The sequence below is a fragment of the Gossypium raimondii genome, chromosome 4, assembly GCF_025698545.1.
Source record: "Gossypium raimondii isolate GPD5lz chromosome 4, ASM2569854v1, whole genome shotgun sequence".
NCBI classification, from domain to species: domain Eukaryota; kingdom Viridiplantae; phylum Streptophyta; class Magnoliopsida; order Malvales; family Malvaceae; genus Gossypium; species Gossypium raimondii.
Window position 1 is genome coordinate 7,966,795 of NC_068568.1, and position 26,442 is coordinate 7,993,236.

Consider the following 26,442-nt stretch of genomic DNA (forward strand, 5'->3'; position numbering starts at 1 on the left):
TCTCCTCCACCAAGTATTATTTGTCCTCTACGAGCAAACACTTGTGGCAATGGGAAACTCATATTTTTTTTCCTTCTCTTTTGTATAAAAAAAAGTGCATTAAATTAGTTTTGTAAGATTAAAATATGCTCTTTTAAGTCCGTGTATTTTGCGTATATTTGAAATTTATTTTTTATTATTTTTGTTTCAAGGATTTAATTTTTTATTTTTAAATTTAAAAATACCATACTAAGAATTAAACTTCTTCTATTAAATTCAAATTCATTACAACATCATTTGTCAAGAAAATATTTCTTTTATTGAGCACTTTAAAATCTGTAAAACATGAATATTAATTTTCTAAAATAAAAAAATCAATAAATCTCAAATATACAAAATTACAACAGTTTAAAAAAAAGTTATATAGACTTGTAAATATAAAAAATAAAAATGAGGTGGAAATATATAGGAAATGATGAAATTGTCTGAATTCCTAATCATTTAAAGTCATGCATTCATATCATACTACGGAATGGTTGGCATTAGAGCTCAACTAATTTAGCATTCCTAAGTTACTAATATTTAACTTTTTACTGGATATTAAAGGAGGGCACAGCCCTATAATAAGACACTAATGGGTTGGTCGCCCACAACAGGTTAATTTTTTATATTTGGTTTATGTACAAATTTTTTTTTGGATTTATTTTCTTTATTTTAAATTTTGAAGGGATTATGTAAATTTGTTGAAATTGAGTTATTAGTTTAAAGAGAGCCAAAATATAATATATTTTTTATAAGTAAGGGGTTAAAATGGATTACATGAAATAATTAAGTTTCAGAGGGACTAAAAGATATTATACCCTTTAGCCATTATAGGTGCTTACAATACCTATAAAAATAAAATTACTTATAGTTCCTCTCCTACCCTTAAATAGGAGGATAAGGCATTTCAACGTACTCAAATTTACGTCCTCTCACACTAGCAATAATGCCAATGTCAATCGAACTAAAACTCAATCAATAATATTATTTATTTTTAAAATATATGATAATGTGGTATATACATTTTGATATTTTTGTACAATTGAATAGTTTCTTTTAAACATCTAAAAAGGCAAAACAGAAGAGAAAAATGTGTAATATTGGTACACTGCATACAAAAAATCAAAGTGTACAACCATATCACCCTTTATTTAATTAAGGAAATTAATGAAAAAATATTTCAAAACTAAAAATACACAATTTAGAAAATAAAGAATTAAAACTAAAGATTGTTTTGTATTGATTTGTATAGAATTGTGGTTCAAATTTTTTAGATACCAATATTTTTAGAATCAGATTGGTCCACCGATATAATTAAATATATTATTAAAATATTTATAAAATAAAAATATTAAAAAATCTAATTTAAGCCGTTTTTAATTCGATTCAACCAGTCTATATTGATTTTTGGGTCAACTAATTTAATGTATTTCTCTGAACTGATACCCTAGTTGGTTCAATCAAACCAATTATGTCAGACACTAGTTTGACATGCCCTATCACCCCATCCCAATCCTATAAAAAAAGTTAAAATATGCTAGGTCCCTACACTATTGACAAATTTAAATTTTAGGTCTTGTCCTGTTTTTTTAGGAATTTTATTTCTTCTTCTTTTTAAAATTTAAAATTCAAGTTTAATTATTAATGGTGTTATTATTATTTTTTGTTAAAAAAATACTTGATAGAAATGTAACTAAAAATAATTTTGTAATGAACTTAAATTCAATAAGATAATTTAAACAAAGTTAACAATTTAACCTAAAATTTGAAATCGGAAAAATAAAGAAATTAAATTCTAAATTAAAAAAAAAAATCTAAACTTGTGATAGATTTTTTAAAAAACTGTTAAAGTACATTCCGGCGCAGCTTGCTTACTATTAATTCTACCTATTAATTAAATTTAATCCAGCACAACTATATAAATACCCTCGGGTCTCGTACTCTCCTCTCAAACCGTTTCAACTCCCACCACCACTCCATCACCTTCCTTCCTTCCTCCGTCCACGATGGCCACTCTTCCACCTCTTTTCCTCCCACTGATTCTCTTCCTCTCCTTTAACTCATCCTTAGCTGCACTGCTCAATCTCAACGTCTTGAGTTTCGGTGCCAAACCCGACGGCACTACCGACTCCACCAATGCCTTTCTATCTGCATGGACCCGGGCTTGTGCCTCCACCAACCCTGCCACCATCTACGTACCGAAAGGGAGGTTTTTGCTGCGGAGTGTCAACTTTCGTGGCAAATGCAACAACAACGCTATCTCGTTTCGAATCGACGGCACCCTCGTGGCTCCCGTGGATTATCGGATCATTGGAAAGGCCGATAACTGGATTTCCTTTCAGTATGTTGATGGTGTTTCCATTTATGGAGGAAAACTTGATGCCAAGGGCACTGGCTTGTGGGCTTGTAAGAATTCCGGCAAGGCTTGCCCCAGTGGTGCCACGGTAAGTACTTTTGAATGGAGTACCATTCAGACTTGTGAAAGGGAAAAGGCTTTTTAACTAGTTTCAATAAAAAAAATAGGCCAAATTCTGGTTTTGATCCCTCTACTGTGGTTAAATTCGAATTTTAGTCCATACTTTAGTTTTACATTTCAGTTAACTCATTTGATAATCTTTTCTGAAGGGATACTAAAAGGAATTCACGTTAGAATTTTAACCTAGTATTTGCATCAGGACTAATTAATGCGATTATAAAAGTAAGATAAAAAGTACAGGGACTAAATTATAATTTCGAACCTGTTAGAAGAACCAAAACCAAAATTTGACCATAAAAAATATATATAGGCGTTACTTTTGCAGACCTTCTTCGGATTGGTTAATTAATAAACGAGCGTTTAAGCTTTCCTAGTCACTCTTTCTTTAATATAAACAATATAGCTTCAAGTAGGGAACATTATTTTAATTATTTTCTTTTTGGTTACATGTGAATGCAGACCTTAAGCTTCAGCAATTCCAAGAACGTGGTCGTCGACAGATTAACATCACTAAACAGCCAGATGTTCCACATCGTAATCAACGGCTGCCACAATGTGAAAATGCAAGGAGTGACCGTCATTGCTTCCGGTAACAGCCCCAACACCGACGGTATTCACGTACAACTATCGAGTGGCGTCACCATCCTCAACTCCAATATTCAAACCGGTGACGATTGCATCTCGATTGGCCCCGGTGCAACAAATCTCTGGATCGAGAAGATAACATGTGGCCCCGGTCACGGTATCAGGTAAAACCAATCACCACCACCGCCACAATCACCATCAGAAATTATGCATGTACATATATATATTGACATAATATTATGCAGCATTGGGAGCTTGGGGAAGGACCAAAATGAAGCAGGAGTGCAGAATGTGACGGTGAAAACAGCCAAATTCATGGGTACCCAAAATGGGGTGAGGATAAAGTCATGGGCAAGACCCAGCAGTGGTTTTGCACGGAATATTGTATTCCAACATATCGTTATGAAGAATGTGGAAAACCCCATTGTGATTGACCAAAACTACTGCCCTGGCAACAACAATTGTCCTGATCAGGTACGTCAAACCTTAATTTGGAGCATTTGGTATTATTGTCTATATCCAATAGGGGCATAAGATGTGATGGTTTTTTGGCGAATTTTGGACAGGTATCGGGAGTTAAGGTAAGTAATGTAAGATACCAGGACATACATGGAACATCGGCGACACAAGTTGCAGTGAAATTCGATTGCAGTGCTAAACATCCATGCAGTGGGATACGATTGGAAGAGGTGAAACTTACGTACAAGAATGAGGTAGCTGAAGCGTCATGCAAACATGCTGCTGGGACTATTTCGGGTGTTGTTCAGCCCACAAGTTGTTTGTAGTTCTTTCTTCTACGGAAGCCCACCATGGCCCGGCCATCTAATGGCATTATTATAATACTAGTATTAGTATATGGTAATATTAGAATTAAGTTGCCTTGCCTGAGCCTGTGGCGGTGTTGGCCCATTGGGCAGCCTGGCCTTGCAATCAGTTTAATTGGAACTATGAATTAATTAATTGAATAATTAATTTGAAGCTTGGGGGATTGATTTGAGGTGAGACTTAGTACTACCCTAAATCAAATTTAGGGTTACCCTGAGATTTTCTGATTTTAAATACCGAATTGAAACTAAACGTAACTGAATTTTAGCAGTTCAAATTAATCGATTTTGAAATTTTTTTAAAAATAATTTTTATGCTTAACTTATAAATTTGTATTTAAATTTATACATGTTTTTTCCTATTGTTATTTAATTTTTTGTCAATTTAATCCATAAATTAATACCTAAACTATACATTTTTTTCCATTTATCTAAATAATTTTTTATTACAAGTAATACCTAACCTATTTTTTTCGTTAGTTCAATTATTAAGCATACTTTTTAAAAATATAACCAATAAAAATTTGGCATGTAGCAAAAAGATAAAAGGAAACATTTTTTTTCTTTTTATTTCTTTAGAACAGATTTAATGTTTAAATTAGTTAGATCAACGATTCGCAATTTGATCAGTTATTCTAATTTAATTAAATATTATTAAAATAAAATAAAAATAGAAAAACCAGTTCAATTGTTTTGTTTTATTTTATTCAATCGATTCATATCAATTTGTGAGCCCATCAATTTAATTTCTATCTTGGTCTAGTCCGAATCAACAAAATTAATAGCTAACATCTCAACTTCAATTTCAAGAGACAAATTTCGAACATGGCCAATAAATGGAAAATGAAAAAAAATAAAGAAAGAAATAATGTAAAAATAAAATAAAAGAATTAAAAATATTTTTAAGTTTATATCACATGACAAATTATTATTGGCTGAAATTTTTTAACAGATATATCATTTTGTGTAAAATGGGTACCAAAATAATAGTTTAAATACCACATGAAACCAAAAAATATTTAAGTATCAAAATGAAAAAAAAAAGCATAGTTTAGGCACCAATTTATGAGTTAAGAATAAGTTAACTAACGAAGTACACTTGGAAAAAAGTAAAATTAGTTAAGGGTATAATTTAAGTACAAATTTGTGAGAGTTCTTAATAATTTATATTATAAAAATAAAAGTGAATAAATTAAAATTAGAATCAAACCAAAACAAATAATTGACGTTGATGAGATCATTATTATTAATGGGATTTCCATATTAATTTTGAAGCAAAAAGAAAGAATACAATTTTGTGGGGTTTGGCAAACATAATAGAAGAGAAATATGTCTTTAACATACCAAACCCAGAGCCTCAGCCGCACTTGTACGAATTTCTTCACTACAATTACAATACCCTACCACCGTAGCCATCAATAATTCCCTTTGTTCCACCTTCAAAATTTTCTCCAATCCTCTTGCAACCATCTCCATCTCAGGCTGTCCAAGATGGAAACAAATTTATAAACCTAATAAATGATTTCATTTGAACTGAAACTGAAGTGAAATCTACTTTAGTTTCATATACTAATTTGTATGACTAAATATTAGACTAGACATTAGAGTTAGCAGCAATCTTCAAGAAAAGAAAATGTCCCACAAAATGCCACTTCAGGGAAGTACACCATAAACATTTTTCATAACTTAAATGCAAACAAAACGAATAACTAACAGTTATCAACTTTTGGAGAAAAAAACAGAGACATACAGATGACTTTCCAGGAGGAAAGATGCCGTGTATGAGACATATCTTTGACAGTTCCGATACTGCTTCTGTATGTTTACTTTGCATTTCAAAAGCCTGCAACCAAATGGCACAATGAAAATGATCAAAGATACCCACAATACTGCTTCTGTAAAGTTATATAAACACGATAGAGAGAGAGAAAGAGATAGGAACCCCATATTGAGCAGTAATAACAATAATAAAAAAAAAATTCAAGATAACTGATACAGTGATACCACAACTTAAGGGCCTAGTGCTGGGAGCTTAGATGATAGAATATGCAAAACAGTCTTCTGGAAAACAGAACAGGACTCTAAATACAACAATCTATACTGCTGCCTGTGCTAACCAAAATATTGCAACAAGGTCGCTAGTGCTTTTTTTTTTTTCCCTTCTCTGTTCATGAGATTAACCGGGTATATCTTATCTCAAGAAAATTCCAATGAAAGTAGGAGCGAAAATAATCTACATGTGCAAATGCCAGCACGTTTAAGAACAAGGGTATGAAAAATTACCCAAGCCTGCAGAAAACAAAAACGTGTTCTTGCAGCAACACCAGCAGATACCATTCTAGAAGCACGGATATTGTCAAGTCCAATATTTTCAGCTAGCCCAGCAAGGAATTCTCGAGCATCTTCACCATCAATCTGAACATTTGTAGAGTTGATTGGTGCCCTGCATAATCTCTAAGCTTGTTACTGGTTAACCAAAACAGTAGTAGGACAAAAATAACTAAGTCAAGCAAAACATTAAGTTACAAGGCAAAGTATCATGCATCGAAACAACATAAAAAAGTCCATACCTACAGCAAACGTTTAAAACCAACTCAACCGCTGCACGATATAATGAATCCCGCGTGTTTGTTGTGTCAATGGAGACACACACACCGGATGCCCTGCATATTTGACGCAACTGCTCACACATACAGGCAAAAAGAAAGGACAGCAACATTGTTCAAGAATCAGCTAATCCAGCAAAGGAAGTGAAATTGCACTAGACCATTAAATCCATTAGAAAGCACTTTGGGAATTTTATCCAAGCTCGAAAGAACAACATTAATATCTCCCATTCTAATTCATAAAGAAAGAAATTGTCACCAGATACAGGGTAAAACAAAGTAAGCGCCTATAATGATCATAAACAAAATCACCATTTATATGTTTGCATGCATATAGGAATGCGGGAAGCAAGCAAATAAATAGGTTAAAAAGGTACTGACTTGAATTATATTCTCCTCGGAAAAGTCTTTTCCACCCAATCTATTGTCGATGATTGCTGGAAATAAAGTTGATAAGTTGCGCTCAAAGATGCCAAGCATGAGTATTTAAGTGTATAACAAGAAGTGAATATTGAAACGAAAAAATGAGCAATGTTTACCTACAATCCATGGGGAACAAAGTTCAGTAACACTATTGGATTTCAACCAAGCATCATATAAAATTAGCTAATAGTATTAGTAACAAAGAATGAACCTTTGATTAATCTATTGGCCTTCGTCTGGTAATACTCGGAATCGAAGACGGAAGCAGTGTTACGCTGAGGCAGCTGTTGAGGCCACCATTTGGGCAACTCGTGACGAACATGGAGACGTGGATAATGGGTCTTATTGGCAAGATTTGGAGGCGTGGCGGATAAGGATAAGGGATTGTCTAAAGCACTGGAATTAGTACGGGGGTGATGGTGGTCTCTGGTTGTCCCAACAATGACCTCTTTGCCACCGAGACTCCGATCCCTCCGGACAATAACCTTCTGTTTAGGCGAAAACCGAGCCTTAAAGGCCAAACCGAGCCTGAAACAAACCCTGAAAGCAAAAGCAACGAGGAAGCCGCAAACGAGGAAACCAGCAAGGAACTGAAGGGTGGACTTGCGGCAGGAGAACCGAAAGGTGCGAGTCTGGGTATCGATATGAACCGAATGTAGGAGGTCTTGGAAAGCATCAGAGGAGAAAGAGACGAAGCGGTCGAAGGAAGAGAGGGGTGAGATTGGGTCAAAGTGGAGGAGCAATTTGAGATTGGGGTTATCGGCGGAGGACTCGAAATCGATGGTCCGTTTAAGGCTAAGGCTATGGCTGTTGTGGCTGTGGTTCCAAGGGGAGCGGGAAGAGCGGGAACGGCGAGGGCGGCGCGGAGTGGAGAAGGAGAGCTGTGGGGAACGATATGGTTTAGGTCGGGTGCACCCAAATGCAAACGGAGAAGGAGATGGACATGGATATTGAAAGCGCAAGAGGAAGAGCATGTTGTGGCTCTTCATCTAATCTAAGAAAACAACTAAACAGTTTAATTTCATTTCATTTATGAGTGTGGGTTAATTAGGAAGAAGAAAGCTGCCCTTTTAAATAAAACACAAATTCAATTTCTGTCTCACTTGTCTTCCTACTTCCCCCACTTCTGTCTGCCTTTGAATTGGACTTCCCAGATTTTTAAGGCTTCAATTTTTCACTTTTCTCCCATATCTAAATTCCCCCACAAAATTACTACCATCTTCTCGTACTTTGGGATAAATATCAACCTAAAATTTTAATTTTTATTCAATTATATATATATTTAAATAAATACATATAAATATAATTATTTGCGCATACAATATAATTATATATCAATACGAAAACTACTTTATTGAGTTCTCGTCCAATAACTTTGTCATATGTATTATCCTCATAAGATATATATAATCGTTCTTTCAATATAATTGTATTTTATATCACGATAATCTTTACATCTTTCCTTATGAATAATCAATTACTAACAAATGATAATTAAATAATTCATCTTAAAACAAATGATATGTAATCACGTTACTTTTTTATCTATCATCTAATACCAATGAAAAGACATCATTTACCATTTATTATCTATCATTAATGCCAATGAAAGGACATTATTTACCTTTTATTGGGTTATAAATTTTATTATTGTAAGTGAAGTTATGTTATACTGAAGTCAAACATCTAACGTACCAGCTTTCGATTTTAATACCAATTGAATTCAACTATCAATATGTAACAACCTGACTTTCAGTGATGTCAGAAACGGTGGTTTAGAAACTACATTTTCGATGTTCGAGTCTGTAGATATTAATATTTAATATTTACGAATTCAGTACAAAAATATATTAAAATTTGGTCCTTTAATTTTGTCAATTGGATAGTTAATTAAACTATAAAGACTAAACTATAAAAATAATAAAAATTAATTATTATAAATTTTAATTAATTGAAGGACCAATTGAGAATTAGACCCTTCTATATATGTCAAACACAACTATCACCCACCAAATTTGTTAATTAAGCTTAATTAATTATAAACTAATTAAAGGTTGATTTATTTGAATATGCTGAAAATAAAAGAAATTTGAGAAATTAGGTTAAAAATTTTGAAATTTATTGATCTACGTCGTTTTTAGAGAAACTAATTAAAGCTCTATAGGATGCGCTTTCTAGCCAACGATAATAATTCCCCCAACGGTCATAATTCCTATAGCTATAGGATACCAACAACCATATTATTTCCTATATAAACCCCTCCAAACTTCATTCTTTTCAACTTAATTCTCAATTCTTAAATTTTTATTCTCAATTATTAATTCTCGATTTTTTATTCTAAATTCTAAATTATTATTATTTAATTGTTTTCGAATCCTTCGATTTTATTTTATTCCTTATAATTTGTAAGATGGCAAATTAGCTTATTCGTTTGGATAATAAGCACATCTCCGGCATTCAATTACAAATGATAGGAAAATATTATTAAATTATTAAATTTTAATTAGTTAATTATTATGCTGTTAACATTATTATTATATTATTTAATGTTAAATAGTTAATTATTATGTTGTTAACATTATTAATTTTTCATATTTATATACTCAACCCGAAAATCAGATTTTAGAGACATACATAAACATTTAAGTGAAGGTGCATCGGATGTCATTTATGGACACTTATGAGATACAAGATTTGTATACGCGGCTCGCATGCTCAGGGAGACTAAATTGGATTCCCCACTTATCAGTGATTTGGTCGAAAGATGGAGACTGGAGACACACACATTTCATCTTCCCTACGGTGAGTGTATAATTACATTCGAGGACGTTAGTTTATAACTCGGTCTATTGGTTGATGAGGAAGTCATTACGAAGTTAATGATTAGTGTCGATTTGAGTGTAACATGGGAGCAATTACTAGGAAAGGTGTTGAACAAGTTTAAGGGCAGTCGGATCGAGATGAGATGGTTGGAGGACAACTTTAAAACTATCAAGGCTTCCACGAGTGACTTTGAAAAAGAACAATTCGCACGCACATTTATCTTGAGGTTGAATAAGGCTCTGCTAATGCCAGATAAATCTCGAAATCTGGTACATTTAAGGTGGCTATAAGTACTAACCGACATGAAAGAAGAGAGACAATTTAGTTGGGGATCAGCGGTGCTGGCAACATTGTACCAAGAAATGTGTCGAGCAAGAAACCAAAAAAAGTTAAAATCGACGGATGCTCCTTCTTCAATCATGGGCATGGTATTGACTACCATTTTTACGTCAGCCCCCAAGTGGACCTCCCTTATGAATTGTCACTCATAATATGGTAAAATTCAATTGATAACATCATTATCGTTTTAATTTTTCATCGTTGTAATTTTGAAATAACATATTATTTGAATAGGTGGAATAACCCCGTGAGACACAACGGTAAACTGACCGACTTCGAGGATATCCTACTAGCTTTAGATCAACAAACCGAAGAGGAAGCTAGTTTATGAATTTCGAAGTTATCGATTTTTTATTCTAACATTTGAAATTAAATATTAGGCACGTGCTAAAATTTATAAATTCGTACTGCAGTTTATATGGATTCCATATGCGGATCCAAGGATTCAAGAATGCATCCCAACTGAATTTTTGACCAATCGCAACATCTGGCACATCAAAGTGCCATTGATCGTTTTTGCAATGGTCGAGATACACGAATCTGACCAAGTGATGCGACGATTCAGGTGTACGCAACATATTTCGCCGCCACCCCAAAAGCTTGATAACTTGCACAATATCGACTTGAAGGGCAGAATCGAGAAAGATTACCCAATATTCCACAATAAGTATATCAAAATTTGGCAGCATAGGTACGATCACTTGCCAATGCGTGAACCATTTTTCACACCAAAGTTGACGACATATTCGGATTACATGGATTGGTTTAGGTATAACAACAAGCTCTATCTACTGTTGGCTTCAGAAAGGAGTAGGCAACGTTGTCGTAGGAGGTCAAGTGAGGGCCCATCAATCCTAGGTCGGGAGAAGATGTCGCAGAGGGATAAACATCTACTCCAGCTCCACACGAGGACCCGATTGCCGTGCAATCTCCCGATCAATATGGTTCATATATTTTTTGTACTAGTGCAGTTTATTTTACACTATCACCACAACACGCACAACCATTCCCTGCATCAACACCTTCTCGAAGGGTATATTTCGCACAAACGTCACCCACCTACCACATTACACACCGATGTTGCCAGCAACACCAACGCATCAGGTATCACTGTCAATTTCCACCTTTTATCCGTAATCGACCCATGCGACACTATATAGTTATCCATCGATATTGTCGCAAACACCCCAAAATCGTTGTTCTACCGAGGTGGGTCATCCGCGCAATCGCCAACTCATACAAAGAGGATGTATGATTGGCAACTAGGACCCAAACACAGTCAATCATGGAGGAAAGAGATAAAGATGACGATCAACCTCGACGTGCATGTGAAGATGAAGATGAAATCGATGAGGAGTCGTCAACCCAAATAGTGCGATAGAACCCTAGACGTGTCCGACGCCTTCCAGGTCGTAGCACACATTCAGGATGCCGATGATTATGCTATTTGAAAATTTCCCAAATTGTATATTTTGTTTTACATCCCAAATACTTATTCACAATCTACGAAAATAAATTTATTAAATTGGTTTGCTTTGTACCATATTGTATGGTGAGTTTGAATCATTTTTTTCATCAAGCTGTACACATTTTCATTTAAGTTGTTCTCCGTTCATTTATTATTTACAATATTTTTAAAAAACCAAATATTTAATGACAAGGTACGAGAAAATATTTAAATTTTGGCTTGCGTATTGTAATATATCTTACATCAATTATTAATATATTAACTTACAATTTAAAGAAAAAATTAATGAATAAATGAATAAGTTAGTGTGTATTAATGAATGAGTTAGTGTTTTAATTAGCTCTTTTCCTTGATGCTCTCGGGAGGTGTAGACATGTTGACTTCATATGCCATGGGTTCCTACAGTAACTGCAAAACCTCGGTGTGTCTCTTCGCTCCTGAATATCCATATTACCTTGTATCCGAGTTAAGTTCGACCGACCTTTTGGCTTGTACCACAAGTTTTTATTTGGTACCAACTCGAAAGGAGTAGGCGAGGTAGGAGGCCACATGTTTTCATCTGAGACGGGTGGAAATTCAAATTTCCAAACATTATATGTGCGTTCAAGTTTGTAGACTTTGTTAACATAAGTCGTGCAATCTACACATGTCGAGGCACATGCCACAATTGCATGTACGCATAGAAACGAAGTGCTTGGAATCTCCCACAGTTACGAGTCATTTGTCTAAGGTCTACACAGTACGCTCCTCCGGCAACTCCTTGGTTGGGTTTGTAGGACGCCGTAACCTGAAATATTAGATTTGATTGTGAGTGACACACTGAGGACATTGAATTCACTCTTTTTACATTTTCGCCAATATTTTTCAACACCGACTCGCACCAAATGCGATCACTCTTTATCTGCTTTGCGTATATCTCAGCTTGCTTTGGAAATAAGGTTGCTAATTGAAAATACGTTTTCTTAACCACCAATGTTCCTAGCAAATGGTGCGTCCCCTTTTGTACGGAATTAATGCATTCCACTAGGTTTATTTTCATGTGCCCATATCATAGTCTTTTATCATATGATTCCGTCCACTGCTCCTTAAGTATCCTATCGAGGTATACCATACCTTGTTAGTTTATAGTTTGTAGTCTCTCTGACATTTCATGGAGTCGATGTTGGACAAGTTCATACCCTATCCATGACAATCAATATTCTATTCTAAAAACGTAACCCAAATGTATATGTTAAACTGTTATATAAGAAAGAAATACAATGTACAACATACCCATGTTAATGACATGTTGTCGCTCTACATCCTTATGGCATCGACCCATGTAGTTGGACCCTATATGACGTAAATAATACTTATGTTGTGCACTATCCCATAAGCTTGAATGACGATCAAATGCAGCATGTATTTTGTTGCCCAAGTCGAAAATGATGCATACATCGGGTTGCGACACATACCTTCTAAGGTTAGTTAAAAAGAAATCACAGTCATCTTTGGATTCTTCAGGAGTTATTGCAAAAGCTATTGGCAAGAATATTTTAATTACCATCTTGTGCAACAACTAAAAAAAATTGATTCTCTTATCTTCCGTACAGGAATGTGCCGTCAATTTGGACAAGTGACTTATCGTACCAGAATGTAGTTATGCATTGCTTAAATGTCCAACAAAAACTATGGAAAAGTTTTTTTTCTAAAGACCAAGTGATCACCATAATACGCAGGCTCCGTTTGTAGCTCGATTACGGAACCTATACGTATTGTAGGACTTCTCCCACTCACTATGCATATTCTTTAACGCCTTTTGTTTTGCCAAACATGCTTTGTGGTAGGAAATAGTGTAATCAAACTCACTACGGATGTGTGCAATCAAAACTAGGACTGGAATCTTAGAACTCGCTTTGACCATGGGTAATATAAAGTCAAATATCATTTCCGAATCTAATGCCGGATGATCGTTCGACATGCCTAAAAAACAATAAATTAGGTCACTATATGTAACACAAAGTAAGAAAAAAGGTTAGAACTGCAATTCCATGTTGTTAACCATGATAGATACCAACTATAACGCATGTATGTTGAGCGGTAAACTTCTCGATCATCAAGACCGTCGACTTCTTCCTCACAGATGCCATGATTTTCCATGAACATCCTATTCCACGCATTGCACATTTTGCCTCATATTTCTCGGATAAAGAGTATGTAACAGTGAAGTTGACATCAAGCTGTATGTTATACCGCTTACTACAGCTACAAAAACATCTTTGGAGTCAAATTCTATCCTAACCTCCAAATGGCCAAAATTTGTTGACGAAGTCACATGCCCTGGTCTTCTATAAAGGAGGTTTGGGAATTCTAAACCATCTTCAGCAGTAAGATCGAGAGTACGTATGTGGGGTGTAGGTTTATACGCAATGCAACCCGAGTCATCCAATCGAGCAATGTCTGAAGCTTCACCATCAGATCCACCATATACCGGTTCAATAGGAATGGGATCTAATTCTAAAATTATTATAATTTTCGCACCATTTAGATCGACCTCTTCTATTAGGTCATTATTTTTTTAAACCTCTCTTTGTCCTCTTGTCTCTTTTTGTTATCAACCCCGGTTACTAGTCTAGGTTTGGATGTGCCCTCGCCAGTTAAGGTTGTTGGGAGTAGATCATTTGTTCTTATAAATTATGACAATCCCAAAATAACTTCTATTTGGCCTACCCCAATAACTTGATGGTGCACTTGTGTGAGTGTTACTAGTTGACCAGATGTGCGCATGCGCATTAAAATACTAAATTTATAAAACTATTTTTAAAACTCGATTTTACTGCAAGCGTATAGGTCAGTTGTAATATTTGTAGTATTACAATAAAACACTAGAGTATTCCAAGGATCGAACCCAAATGAGTAGACAATTTAATGATTTCTATTAAAAATACATGTAAGAAGAGAGCCTAGCTAGCTACTCACTAATTGTTATAGTACGACAAAGCATAAACAAATATTTTTAACACTAATTTCTAAATTAACTATACTAAGAACTAAATTGCAAGAAATAAAACTAAGGGACTATCCAAAAAATAACTAATGGGGTTGGTTGACTTCGATGTGGTTCATCGAATCTCGGATAATGGACTTAAATCGCATAAATTACCAAGTGACTCCATTTTATCTTCCAATCTTAATTTGACCAACTTAGACGAATTAGGTCATATTTATCTTCCAATCTCACCAGTTAATTCAGGACTAATGAACGGATGCATAACAAGATTACCTTCCAGTCTCACTTTATCTTAATATTCCCTTAGAGGCATCACTACCTAAGTTATTAGTTCTATTCAATTTAGTCTAATTTGTTATGATTTATTCCTTGGTCCAAAGATTGTAGTTTATCCACATCTCCGTCAACCAACCTCTTAGGTTTTAGTCACCTATTACCATATTAAAGCTAACAAACATAAAATAAACAACTAAGATATCCATAAGCATCAAACGCGAGAAAATAAAGATAAAATATTGGATTTTTAACAGCAAGACAAGAAGCAAGAAACATTAAAGGTAGAATCTTTAACAACTACAACTAAAGAAAACTGAAATAACATTAAGCAAAGATTAAAGAGTGATTCCAAGAAAGTTTAAAGTCTTTAACATGTAAATAAAACTAAGAAAAAAACTAACTTAACTAATAACTACGAAATCTACTCTAAAAATAAGGAAAAAGATGATAAAAACAAAAGTGAAAAACTCCTCGTTTTTATTCAGCCAAAGTGGCTTTAAATAGGTGATTTCAACCCTAACTTTTGGACCAAAATGCCCGTAGACGTTTAATTTTGATTGGTGTGGCTGTTGGGCAAAACTACCATTGAAATTATTTTTTTGGTGCATCACGCAAGATGCTGCAACATCTGAGACTAGATGTTGCAACATCATGGGATATCGCGATTTCCAGAATTAGGTATCGCAATACCCATGTCAGAATTAAAATTTGGAGCCTTAGGGGTTTTCGTATCGCGATGCCAATGTAAACGGCCTTTATTCTCCTCATTTTAGCACTGTTAAAGGTATCATGATTTCCATACTTCGATATCACGATACCCTCCTTCTAGGTGATATTTTCTTCAAGTTCGGGCCATCGTTGACTCCCTACAACACTCAATCAACTTGTTAGATTCCCTATAACACAATTGGCCAAATTGGATCACAAAATGAGCAAAAACTAGACATTTTTACTTATTAACCACAAAAATATGATAATACTGAAAATAATAAAAAAGTTATTCTAAAAACTCTATTTTGCTCGAGAAAAAGATCCTTAAGTGCGTCAAAAAGGCCTAAATTGCCACATCGATTTGTGTCAAATCACTAGTGTTGAACATTGGCTTGTCGAAGTTGAAATCAAAGGCACTAACAGAATTTCGTGTGGATGTGTTGTAGGCCAGATGACCAAATACATCCGACTGTCCCCCAAAGTTGTAATCGATGGGTGAAATTGATGAATGATTCACCATTGATGATGATTATGGGGTGTCTTGGTATGAGCTTTGTAGCAATAATGTGAATCCACCACACAATCGTGTGGTCAAACTTTCTACTTCTTGATCTAGCGTGAAATTTGGCAGACACGGTGTAATCGAGCCTGGGTCACTTTCGTCCTCTTCGAAGAAGTTGGTATATAACTCTAGTATAACATTCCCACTAGAGCAATGAGATTCAATCACCGTCTCCAGCTCATTGTCCTCTATGATCTAAAAAATTGACATATCTAACGGGGTTCAATGACGAAAGATATCTACAATTAAGGCTCAAAATACTTCTTTTAATCATAATCTGAAGTTCTCTTAATGTTATGCTCCCTTTGAATACTAGATCTTTAGATTGGGCTGATGTAAAAACTGACACAGTTTCGGTCTCACAAATTTGACCGTCGTAATAGATAACAGCTCCAACTCATCTACTTATGTTGAACCAAATAGGCTGTTCCACATGTTTAAAACCAAGAAAATGTAAAAAAATATAGTTCTCATCACCCAAATTAAAAAAACCTACACATCATTTAATGAATTACCTTTGTTTGGACAACATCATAGGTACGAAATTAAAGTTTTTCATGACAAACTCGATAACTCCTAATGGAAAGTATCCTTATGGAAATAATCTACTTGAAAGTTAGGTATGGAAACTCAATGGATTGTACTGAGTTTATTTTATAAAGCTCGTACCCCAAGACACATCAAACGATTCCAGCAACAACACATGCCCAAGCATCATAGGTTTTTAAGGTATACAATTAAAGTTAAAATTTTGAGGGGAGAAACGTTCCTCTGCGGTGATGTTTTTCAGCAAGCCAGCAGTATATGAAATTTATCTCTTGGAATCCTAGGTTGCAGGGGGCTCAAAGGTAGAAGCAATCAATTTGGGTGGGGGTTGAAATACCTAGAGAGAAAGCGCCCTCTATAAGAAGCATTTTCACCTGACATGACAGTGAAAACACTTCCTGCATGACGCATTTTCTCTTTGGCCATTTCAACACCTAGGCCAATTTGAATGCTTCTGGCTCTGACCTCTTGCAACCCAAGATTCCCAGGATAAATTTCATACATTGTAACTCGAAATTCTCGGGATAAATTAAAAATTCTTTTTTACCCTGCCCTATCCCCTATATAAATGTGCATTCTCATCCCCTACTCTAACATCTCAGTTTCAAATAAATTGTCTTTTTTTTTCTTTTTCTTACGTGTTGAAAGTTCTGAGTTTAAAGATTTATTTCTCTCTAGTTTTAAGAGAGAGATAGTCATAGTTTTAAGTTGTGTTTAAGTTCACGGTGATGTCGTGGAGCTTCGTAACCTAGAAATTTCACCTATCATGTAAGTATGGAGCCATCACTTGAGAAGTCGGGATCTCATTGTAACTCGAGCTCCAAGTTGACGATGATTATACGATCTCGCGTTGAAGTGTAACTAAGGCTTCAATTTTACAAAGGTTATGTTGTCAAAGGATAGAGTATAATCGGGGCCCTAATTGACGATGGTTATGCGAGCATGACAATAAGTTTCTACTTGTCAAATAAGCATGCTTTATAAAACCCATATGGAAGTGTGAAGAAGGAAAACGTAGGGGCCTTCCAGTATAATCAAGTAATTCGTGTTGTCCATCTCCACCAAAGGCGGTAACCTTGTTAGTATAACCTATTACACCTCAATTCTATCACGGGTTATAGTAATGGGGTCATCGGTTTCGGTGGTGATGGATAAAACGGACTACTTAATTATACTGAAACACCACTACATATTTTTTCCTTGTACTTTTGTTTGGGTTTTATAAAGCATCCTCCTCTAACGAGGAAAAACTTGTTGTCGTACCCACAAAACCATTGTCAACTAGGGGCCCATTTATGCTCCATCCCTTGACAACATAACCTTTGTAAACTTAAAGCCCTAGTTCCACTCTTCAGCCCAAGACCATATAATCACCGCCAATTGGGACCTTGAGTTGCATCGCGATCCGACTTCTCGGGTGATGGCTCCATACTCACATGGCAGATGAAATTTGTAAGTCAAATAGCTCCATGGCACCAACGTAATTTCAAACATACATTAAAATTATAACAATGTCTATCTCAAACACAGACAAAATTTAAATCTACAAACTTCTAATTTCCAACCGCAAGAAAAAAAATAATTTTTAGGAAAGTGAAAGGGCGTTCTATAAGGCGCATTTTTAGGAGAGAGAGGAAAATGTCTCCTACAGGGTACATTTTTATTATCACATCAATGGAAACCCGCCCTGTAGGATGCGTTTTCCTTTCTCTTTCCAAAAATAACGTAGCTCAGTAAATTTTAAAATTTTTAGCCTACTTTCTCAATTGTTTTTTTTTTGTTTTGTTAGCATATTTATAAAAATTAGCCCTAATTAAAATATATAAGTAAAATTAAAAGAAAAAAATAGGCATTCTATGTTCATCTTTTCATTTTCACAAAACAAAAGAAGAAGAAGAAAAGTTTGAAGCTTTCAAACTTTAGTCTCTTGATTGGTAAGCAATTTCTAATTTGTTTCTTTTAATTGTTATGATTTTGAAGTCGTGGAAGCTTGAGTTAGCTAGCCCATGTATCAATTTGCAAAATTGTTAAATTTTTCAAAAGTTTTCATTGATGAATGCTTGAAGAAATTGGTACTAAATTGTTAGATATTAAGCTTAGAAGTGAAAAAAGACTTGTTTGTAAAGTTTAATTGTTTGTTTTTTATCATACGGACTAAAATGCATAAATTTCAAAATTGGTATAAGATTTTGTATTTATTGATATTAGAGGGTTGTAGAAGGATTTAATTGAGATCGATTTTGAAATTGAAACTCAAATTTGAAAGTTATAGCAATTCTAATTTTAGGGACTAAATTGAATAAAATGCAAAATTTTATGGGCATTCGAATAATGAAATTGAACTATTCCATGCATATAATAGAACATTATAAACTGTTTGGAATTAATAAATTTAATTAAGTTATCATTTAGATCGGAATTAAACCAAAACAAGGATAATCGAAGAAAAGAAAAATTCTTGAATAGTCCCTACAATTCAACTTGTTTGATGATTTAACCAGTAAGTTCATATGGTGTGTTGTGTTTAAATTGTTATGTATTTAAAATTATGAATATATATATATATATATATGTTTGATTGAACTTTGGATTGCTTACAATTTGGTAAAAAATGTGAAATTTGAACTAAACCGTAAAGAAATAAATATGAACTTATATGTTGAAATAACCCTGATGAAACTTTTTAAATGTCTCGTACACATGGATACAATTTGGTTATCGATAATACTGAGATCCAACATTTGCTGCGGGCTCGAAGATACATATGACACAGGTTTAGCTCGGACAGGTAACCTAATGCCATTTTAAAAGTTTAGCTCGGATCAATAACCTTACATGTATACGTTCAGCTTGGCCAAGCAATCAGATGTGTCATTAAGGGTTTAGCTCGGACAGGTAACCGACACAAATATATGTTTAGCTCAGACGAGCATTTGGTATACCGAAGATATTTGTGACACAGGTTTAGCTCAGACGAGTAACCTAATGTCAGTTCAAAAGTTTAGCCCAGATGGGTAACCTGACTTCTATATATTTTCAACTTGGACGAGCAATTGATGAATTGAGAATACTTAGGACACAACTTTAGCTCGGATGAGCAACTTGATGTTAATTTAAAGGTTTAGTCCGGACGGATAACCTGACATGTATATTTTCAGCTTGGACGATCAATTGATGTATTGAGGATACTTGGGACTAGAGGTGTCCATGGGTCGAGCTAGATTTGGGTTGGGCCCAACAAAAATTCTAGGCCCGTTTTCTAAGCCTGGGTTCAGTCTGGCTCGAAAAATGAGTCTAAAATTTTGTCCAAGCCTAGCTCGGATAAAAAAGCTAAAACTCGAGCCCGACCCACCCATATATTTTATATATTTTTTAAAAAATATAATACATAAAAAAATACTAAAAACATTAAAATAAATGTTTCCCAACAAATTGAAAATAAATTAAAAAAATATGTATACTTAAATAACACTAAGATAGGAGCAATTTAACAAGCAAATGTGAAATGCCTCTAAAATAGTAACAAAATTAACAATAAAACAAAAGTTATACAATATCCAAATATTAACAACAAAATAGTAGGAACATAATTGTGAAATGGTAATAAAATAGTGGAAAAAAAACAAGGAAATAATAATAAAAACAACAAGAAAACAGTAAAAAAGATAGTAATTTTTTTTGCATATCCGAGCCGGGCTTGCGAAAAAAGCCTTACCCGAATCCTATCCCGTTTTCTAAATGGGCCTTATTTTTTGTTCAAGCCTATTTTTTGGGCCTATATTTTTACCCAAACCCTACCACTTTTAGGGCAGGCCCGGCCCAACCCATGGACAAGTCTACTTGGGACACAGGCTTAGCCCGGACGAGTAACCTGACATGAGTGTATATATTTAACTCAGACGAGCAACTGAGGTATCAAGAAACTTGTGTATAATATGAATTTGACGATTGATTAAATAAATGTAGAATTGAATAACAACATGATAATGTGATATTGATGTTAAAATGGATTGAAGTGGTATATGATTATATGATATTATGGTTGATTATGTTTGGAAATGCTTGGGAATAGATAGATGTTTAATAATTGCCAAATGGATTATTGAATGCTTTGATATTGAAACGTTGAGTTTAATGGTTGAATTGTTGAATTAGTTAAATGTAGGCTAAATGTGGATATTTATCCATGCTATGATGCATTCAATGTGATTTTTATGCATGAAAGTTGGCATTTATGCACTAGATGTGCAAGTAATGGGTTGGATTGGAATAGGAACCAAAAGGCTTAATTTGTGCCAAAAACAGAGTCCACATCGTGACGTCAAGCGATGGTGTGCCAAAAACAGAGTCCACATCGTGACATCAAGCGATGGTCATCGCAGCGAGACCTGGATTGCATGCCACGACGTGACGAGGAACCCCATCGTCACAACGAGGCAAGTCAATATGTCACGTCAGGATGAGGGACCCCCTCATGTCGTAACGTCATTTTGAAATTTTGAAAATGTATCAATTTGATCCTTATTTGATTCTGGTTTAATTTTAGAGCGTACGCAGGCTCACATAAGACCTGAGAAAGGTTGTATAATATGATTATGAACTGAGGTGGTTATGTTTGTATGATTTATGTTTTGATTTGAACATTAACTGTTCATAGTTGCTCTAGCAACGATTGTAGCATTTCATAGCTCGGACCCATCGATCGAGTCAGGTGAGAGGTGTTACATAATACATCAAAGTATATAAGTTATGCACATATAGTCTGTCACCTACTTAAAATTGAGGTAAGTCACACTATCAACTTCAATTAGTTTGAAAGTGTTTCAAATTTAAAGTGGTTCTTGAAAGATTCTATATTAGGGATTAAGGTATTTTTAGGAGTATATGAATTTTTTTGTTAAAACAATTAATTTAAATCAACATACCAAATTAATAAAAAAATTATGTTACACCCATTATATAAGTAAAACAAAATGTTTTATTCAAAGAAAAATATATTTTTAAAAATATTTAATAATAATCATTAGTAGAATGGTAAATAACTTGTGTTCAAATTTATTATAATAATGATAATTGGTGGAGTGATGAAGAATTTGTGTTGAAATCCATTAAATAAGTGTTTGATCTTTAAATTTAGTGTTTTAATTGTTTTATTTTAAAAATTATATAAATGTGTGAAAAGATAAAAGTATAATTTAAAAGAAAATGGTAAATAAGTCTTTTCCCATTGAGTTAATATCCATTTAACCTATAATATCAACTTAGACAAAGGCTTTATAATAACGAGAAATTCTATCGCACACATATGGAATGGAAACTACTTATTTAGAACACGAGGTGTGTTTAAAAATAACATACAATAAATAATGAAATACTTAGTTTGAAACTAATAATAACACATACAATATGTACAATATTAAAATGAAAAAATTAGATTGAATTGTGAGTAAAACAAAATTTAAACATGTAAATATATCAGATTAATAATATTAAATGCACTACAATTGTTTATCATAGTGTTGTCGTCAATATTGAGTTGATATCGAGTTAACTTGTGGCACCAACTCAATCAATAGCATTATCAATATATACAATTGATACCAACAAGGTGTTGGGTGCAGTGCTAAGTCACGTGGCACTCCTAAGGGAGAAACATATCTTAAACTTTGGAGACAATATTATTGAGAGGAGCCATCACGAATTCTGATCAAGAACTGTAAAACAAGTATGGAGAATACCAAAAAAAAAAAATACAATTGATGGAGGTAATAAAGTGTATAATAAAATTAAAATGTAAAAATATTTTAAAGTAAAGCTTTTTCTTTTTGTATAGAAGCAAGAAATTATGGTTAGGAAAAACTGATGATGTAACGACCACGTTTTGATTTGGAGCTAGGTACAATGATGGACTAGGTCAGGAAATAGTGGAGAAATTTTGAAATTTACTAAATAGGAATTTTTAGTATTAAATTAGGAAGTATTTAGACCCGATAGGAGATTAAAAAATATTTTCAAGATAGAAAAGATTTAAATAGAAGCTTAGACTAAATTAAAAGAGTGGATTAGGAGGAAATTTACCCAAGTGAAGTATGAGTCATCCTAGGAATTATAAAAGATGAATTGGGATGAAATGGTAAATAGCCAAGTAGATATTTTAAGGTGTAATGATGATGGGTAAAAGTTTAAAGATGGATGGCTTGAGGACTTATTAGCAAATTGACCATTTAATAAAAAAGTGAGATATTTTTAATGGAAATGTGTAGAAAAGTGGAGAAAAGATGAAAGATATCATATTTTCCCAACTTACCAAACTGTCACTCACCTCCTCCCCAAATCCATCCAACTTTTCTTTTATTTCCTTCCATATCTTTCCTCCACTGTTGAACCATCCAAGCTTCAAACCTTCATTTTTCTTTAAAATTTCTTTAGTAAAAGCTAAATGGAAGACTAGTGAGAAACTTTATTTCATGAAGAAACTTCCATTGATGGGTTAAAAAAGAGAAATACATGAATTAGGGTTTTGGGTTTTCAAACAGGTTAAGGTAAGAATGATGAAAATTCTCATAACATACATGTTTATTTTCATAATCTAGCATAGAAAAGTTATTTGACTTTAGTTTTAACTTATAAATGTTATTAAATTGAAGAAAAAAGAAGAAGTTTGAGGAAAAAGTGAAAGGAAAGGAAAAGAAGTGGCCAAGGAGTAAAAGAGAAGAGAAACTCATCATCCAAATTTTGGTTGTAAGTACTTCAAGTAGTAATTTTGTTTAAGTTATGTTAATTAAATAATTATGTTAATTAAGTAGTTTAATTACTAAATTAATGATATCATAATAAGTATTTAGTATGGGTAAGTAATGTAAATGTTATGAATTTTGACTTTAGTGTACCATTATATGATGTATTGTGGTGATAATGAAAAGGACTAAATTGAATAAAATTAAAATATGTTATGATATTATGAATATATGGAAAGTGAGTTTAAATGAGATGATGTAAAAATTATAGTGTTGTGTGTGGTAAAAATGAAGAGAATTTACAAGTTTTGGTGTTATTATTGTGATAAGGATTAAATTGTGAAAAATACAAAGTTATATTATTTGCTATCAAGTGAATGAATAAAAAATTTAATAATAAGAAAATCCCATGTAGACGAGTCCCGAACTATTGAGATATTGATGGCATGCCATTAAGGAAAAATTAGTGCGCTTATCGTATTATTTCACACTTTGGTGCTTATTGTTACAAAATTTGCACTTTGGTGCTTATCGTAATTATTTTGCATTTCGGTGCTTATCGTTATTTTCACTTTTTTCTTAGTGATATATGATATGCATTAACAATGCATTATCGATTTATTTCCGTATATCCTAAGTGTTCAACTAGTCTACATTGGGCTACAGTATTGTAATTCGGCTATTATCAATTAATGGGTTACGATAAGTAATGGTAAGTGTGATTTTTAAGAAAAATATATTAAACTTTAGGGACTAATTTGATGTAAAATTTATGTCTATAAAATGAATATAATTTTATTTTATATTATTAATAGTAAATTTTAAAAATCTTGAAATACTTACTAAGTTTAATATCGAGGTGAAATAAATCCAGTTGGGCTAATGCGTAGGTGAAGTAAATTCAGTTGGGCTAATATCGAGGTCGTGTGCATCCCATCTCATCACCATTCCAAGAGCAAGGTTGTATGTATGAATTTTGGGGTTAATATGGCATGTATATAAGTTTGTGGTATAGGTGAATGTTAGATGAACTAAAATGTAAACTTTGGAAACCTTGTTATTTTGGTGATCTAATGGCATATTTCGTTAGCTTTTGAAAGGAATTTATAATGGCTTAACATGTGCATGCTGTGGTGAATTTTAATGAGCTTGAGGGTAATTGAATTGGTTTGGAAGTGTTTGTATGTTTTGAATTAGTGCAAGGGGATTTTTAGCAAATTTTCCAACTATTTTTGTGTCGTCATAACCAAGGTATCCATACCTGAAGAAAAGGTATTGATACATTGACCCAAAAATCAATTTTTTGAGAAACAGAGATCAATTTTGGTATCATTTTTGAGGTAGGTATCGATATAAGCCTAGGTATCAATACCTAGGCCTAAGGTATTGATAACTTCATCAAAAATTGAATTTTTGGAGTTCAAGAATGCTATTTTGGTATCGGTCTTGTGCAGTGGTATAGATACTTTTCATAAAATATCGATACATTTTATTTAAGTATCGATATTTTGCCCCTGTTTTGAGTAAAAACAATTTTAAATCATTTCCAAACGCAAATGAACATCCTTTAATAACCCCGAATGTTTATATTAATAAATTTTGGATTAAATAAGTTAATACACTATATATGAATGATTAAATTATACCATGTCTAGCCGAAACCGCTTTGGCACCAAATGTAATAGTCTTATACCGGGTCCATATAGTCGGGCAGGGTATAGGGGTGTTACAGATAAACGTTTTTGAAGCGCGCGTTGCTTATTGTTTTGCTGTTTCTTTTTTTTAAGTTAGTAGTTGCCTGTGGGCTGTCGTTGGATGGTGAAAAATTGTAGGGGCTATCAAACATCTTCCAAGTGTCGGTTGAAGCTTGCATCTTACCTTAGTGCGCCCAAAAATAATGTTGGTCCATTTTTTGTTGTTGCCTAGAAAACTACAATAAGTGATATTGTGAGCTTTACGAGCCAAGAGGATAGAACGCAGGATGCAAATTTTGGTTTGTAGTTTGCTTGCAAATTTAAAGCTTCGTATGGACAAAAACTAAAAGCCTTTGAAATCCTAAACAATTGCAACTCCGCTAGTTATATCATTTTGGCTCATAAGCAATGCATAAGGAAAGAGTCCAATGAGAATATGGTTCTCAAGTATTAAGAGATGCCTAGACTGTTGGTTGAGAGGCCCGAGTGGTATCAAAAGGGATAAGCACTAAGAATAGATTGTTGGAGATCATAAATCCTTTTGAATGCATCCATAAAGTAGTGGAACTTTTCGAAAAATGAGCTTATTTCTTTATTTCCAAATGATCTAGAGAGTGGTAAAATTATAGTCTTATTAAATCAAATGTCATGGTTTCAAATAGAGGTGCCCATGGGCCGGTCCGGGCCGGGTTCGGGCCGGGCCCAGAAAAACTTTTCTGCCCGCTTCCTAGGCCCGTCCGGCCCAAAATATGGGCCTGAGATTTTGCCCAGGCCCGGCCCGTGGAAAAAATATGAAGCCCGGCCCGGCCCGTTTATTTTTTATTTTTTTTATTTTTAAACTTAAAACTAATTGTTATTAAAATTAATTATTATTAAAATTATATAAAATATCAAATTATATTTTTTTGTATATAATGAACAAAAAATAAAATAAGATTACTTATTTGAAGAACAAAGTGCATAGCTTTCATGTTATCTATAAAATAAAATAAGAATTGGTGTTTGCAAACAAATATACCTGTTCCATCAAGAGAAAAAGAATTTACTAACAATGTAGTGCCTTCATATTTTGTGTCAGCCAGAGACCACCAAACATGATAATTTCCAAATGGTGGACTAGAAAGAGCAAGCATCAATATCTGCATGGTTTAGAAAATTATAAGTAGATCACAAATAAACCACATGCATTACATCGATGTGAAACTGTTCAGTAATGTGCTATTTAGGCCCTTCACTTTTAAGGAAAAAACACTGCCTTTTTTGTAGCCTAGCTGAAAATGATATAACATGTAATAGTAAATTTTTAAAATAAAAAATATATTAATTAGTTTTGGGCCGTATGCCAGAAAAAAAATCTTGCTC

General features: G+C 33.7%; 2 protein-coding genes across 2 annotated transcripts; one reads left to right on the top strand and one right to left on the bottom strand.

Moving 5' to 3' along the window:
* Positions 1-1,803: 1,803 nt before the first annotated feature.
* LOC105778790 (polygalacturonase) lies at positions 1,804-4,060 on the top strand. Its single transcript, XM_012602549.2, has 4 exons — positions 1,804-2,465; positions 2,957-3,246; positions 3,328-3,556; positions 3,649-4,060. The coding sequence occupies exons 1-4, from the start codon at positions 2,028-2,030 to the stop codon at positions 3,865-3,867; spliced, it is 1,176 nt and encodes a 391-aa protein (XP_012458003.1). The 5' UTR covers positions 1,804-2,027; the 3' UTR covers positions 3,868-4,060.
* A 1,068-nt stretch (positions 4,061-5,128) lies between these two features.
* LOC105780484 (hypothetical protein) lies at positions 5,129-8,075 on the bottom strand. Its single transcript, XM_012604852.2, has 6 exons — positions 7,147-8,075; positions 6,894-6,949; positions 6,477-6,586; positions 6,190-6,349; positions 5,657-5,749; positions 5,129-5,388 (listed from the first exon to the last, which is right to left on the bottom strand). Exons 1-6 carry the CDS (start codon positions 7,922-7,924, stop codon positions 5,242-5,244), a joined length of 1,344 nt encoding a protein of 447 aa, XP_012460306.1. The 5' UTR covers positions 7,925-8,075; the 3' UTR covers positions 5,129-5,241.
* Between the last annotated feature and the right edge of the window lie 18,367 nt (positions 8,076-26,442).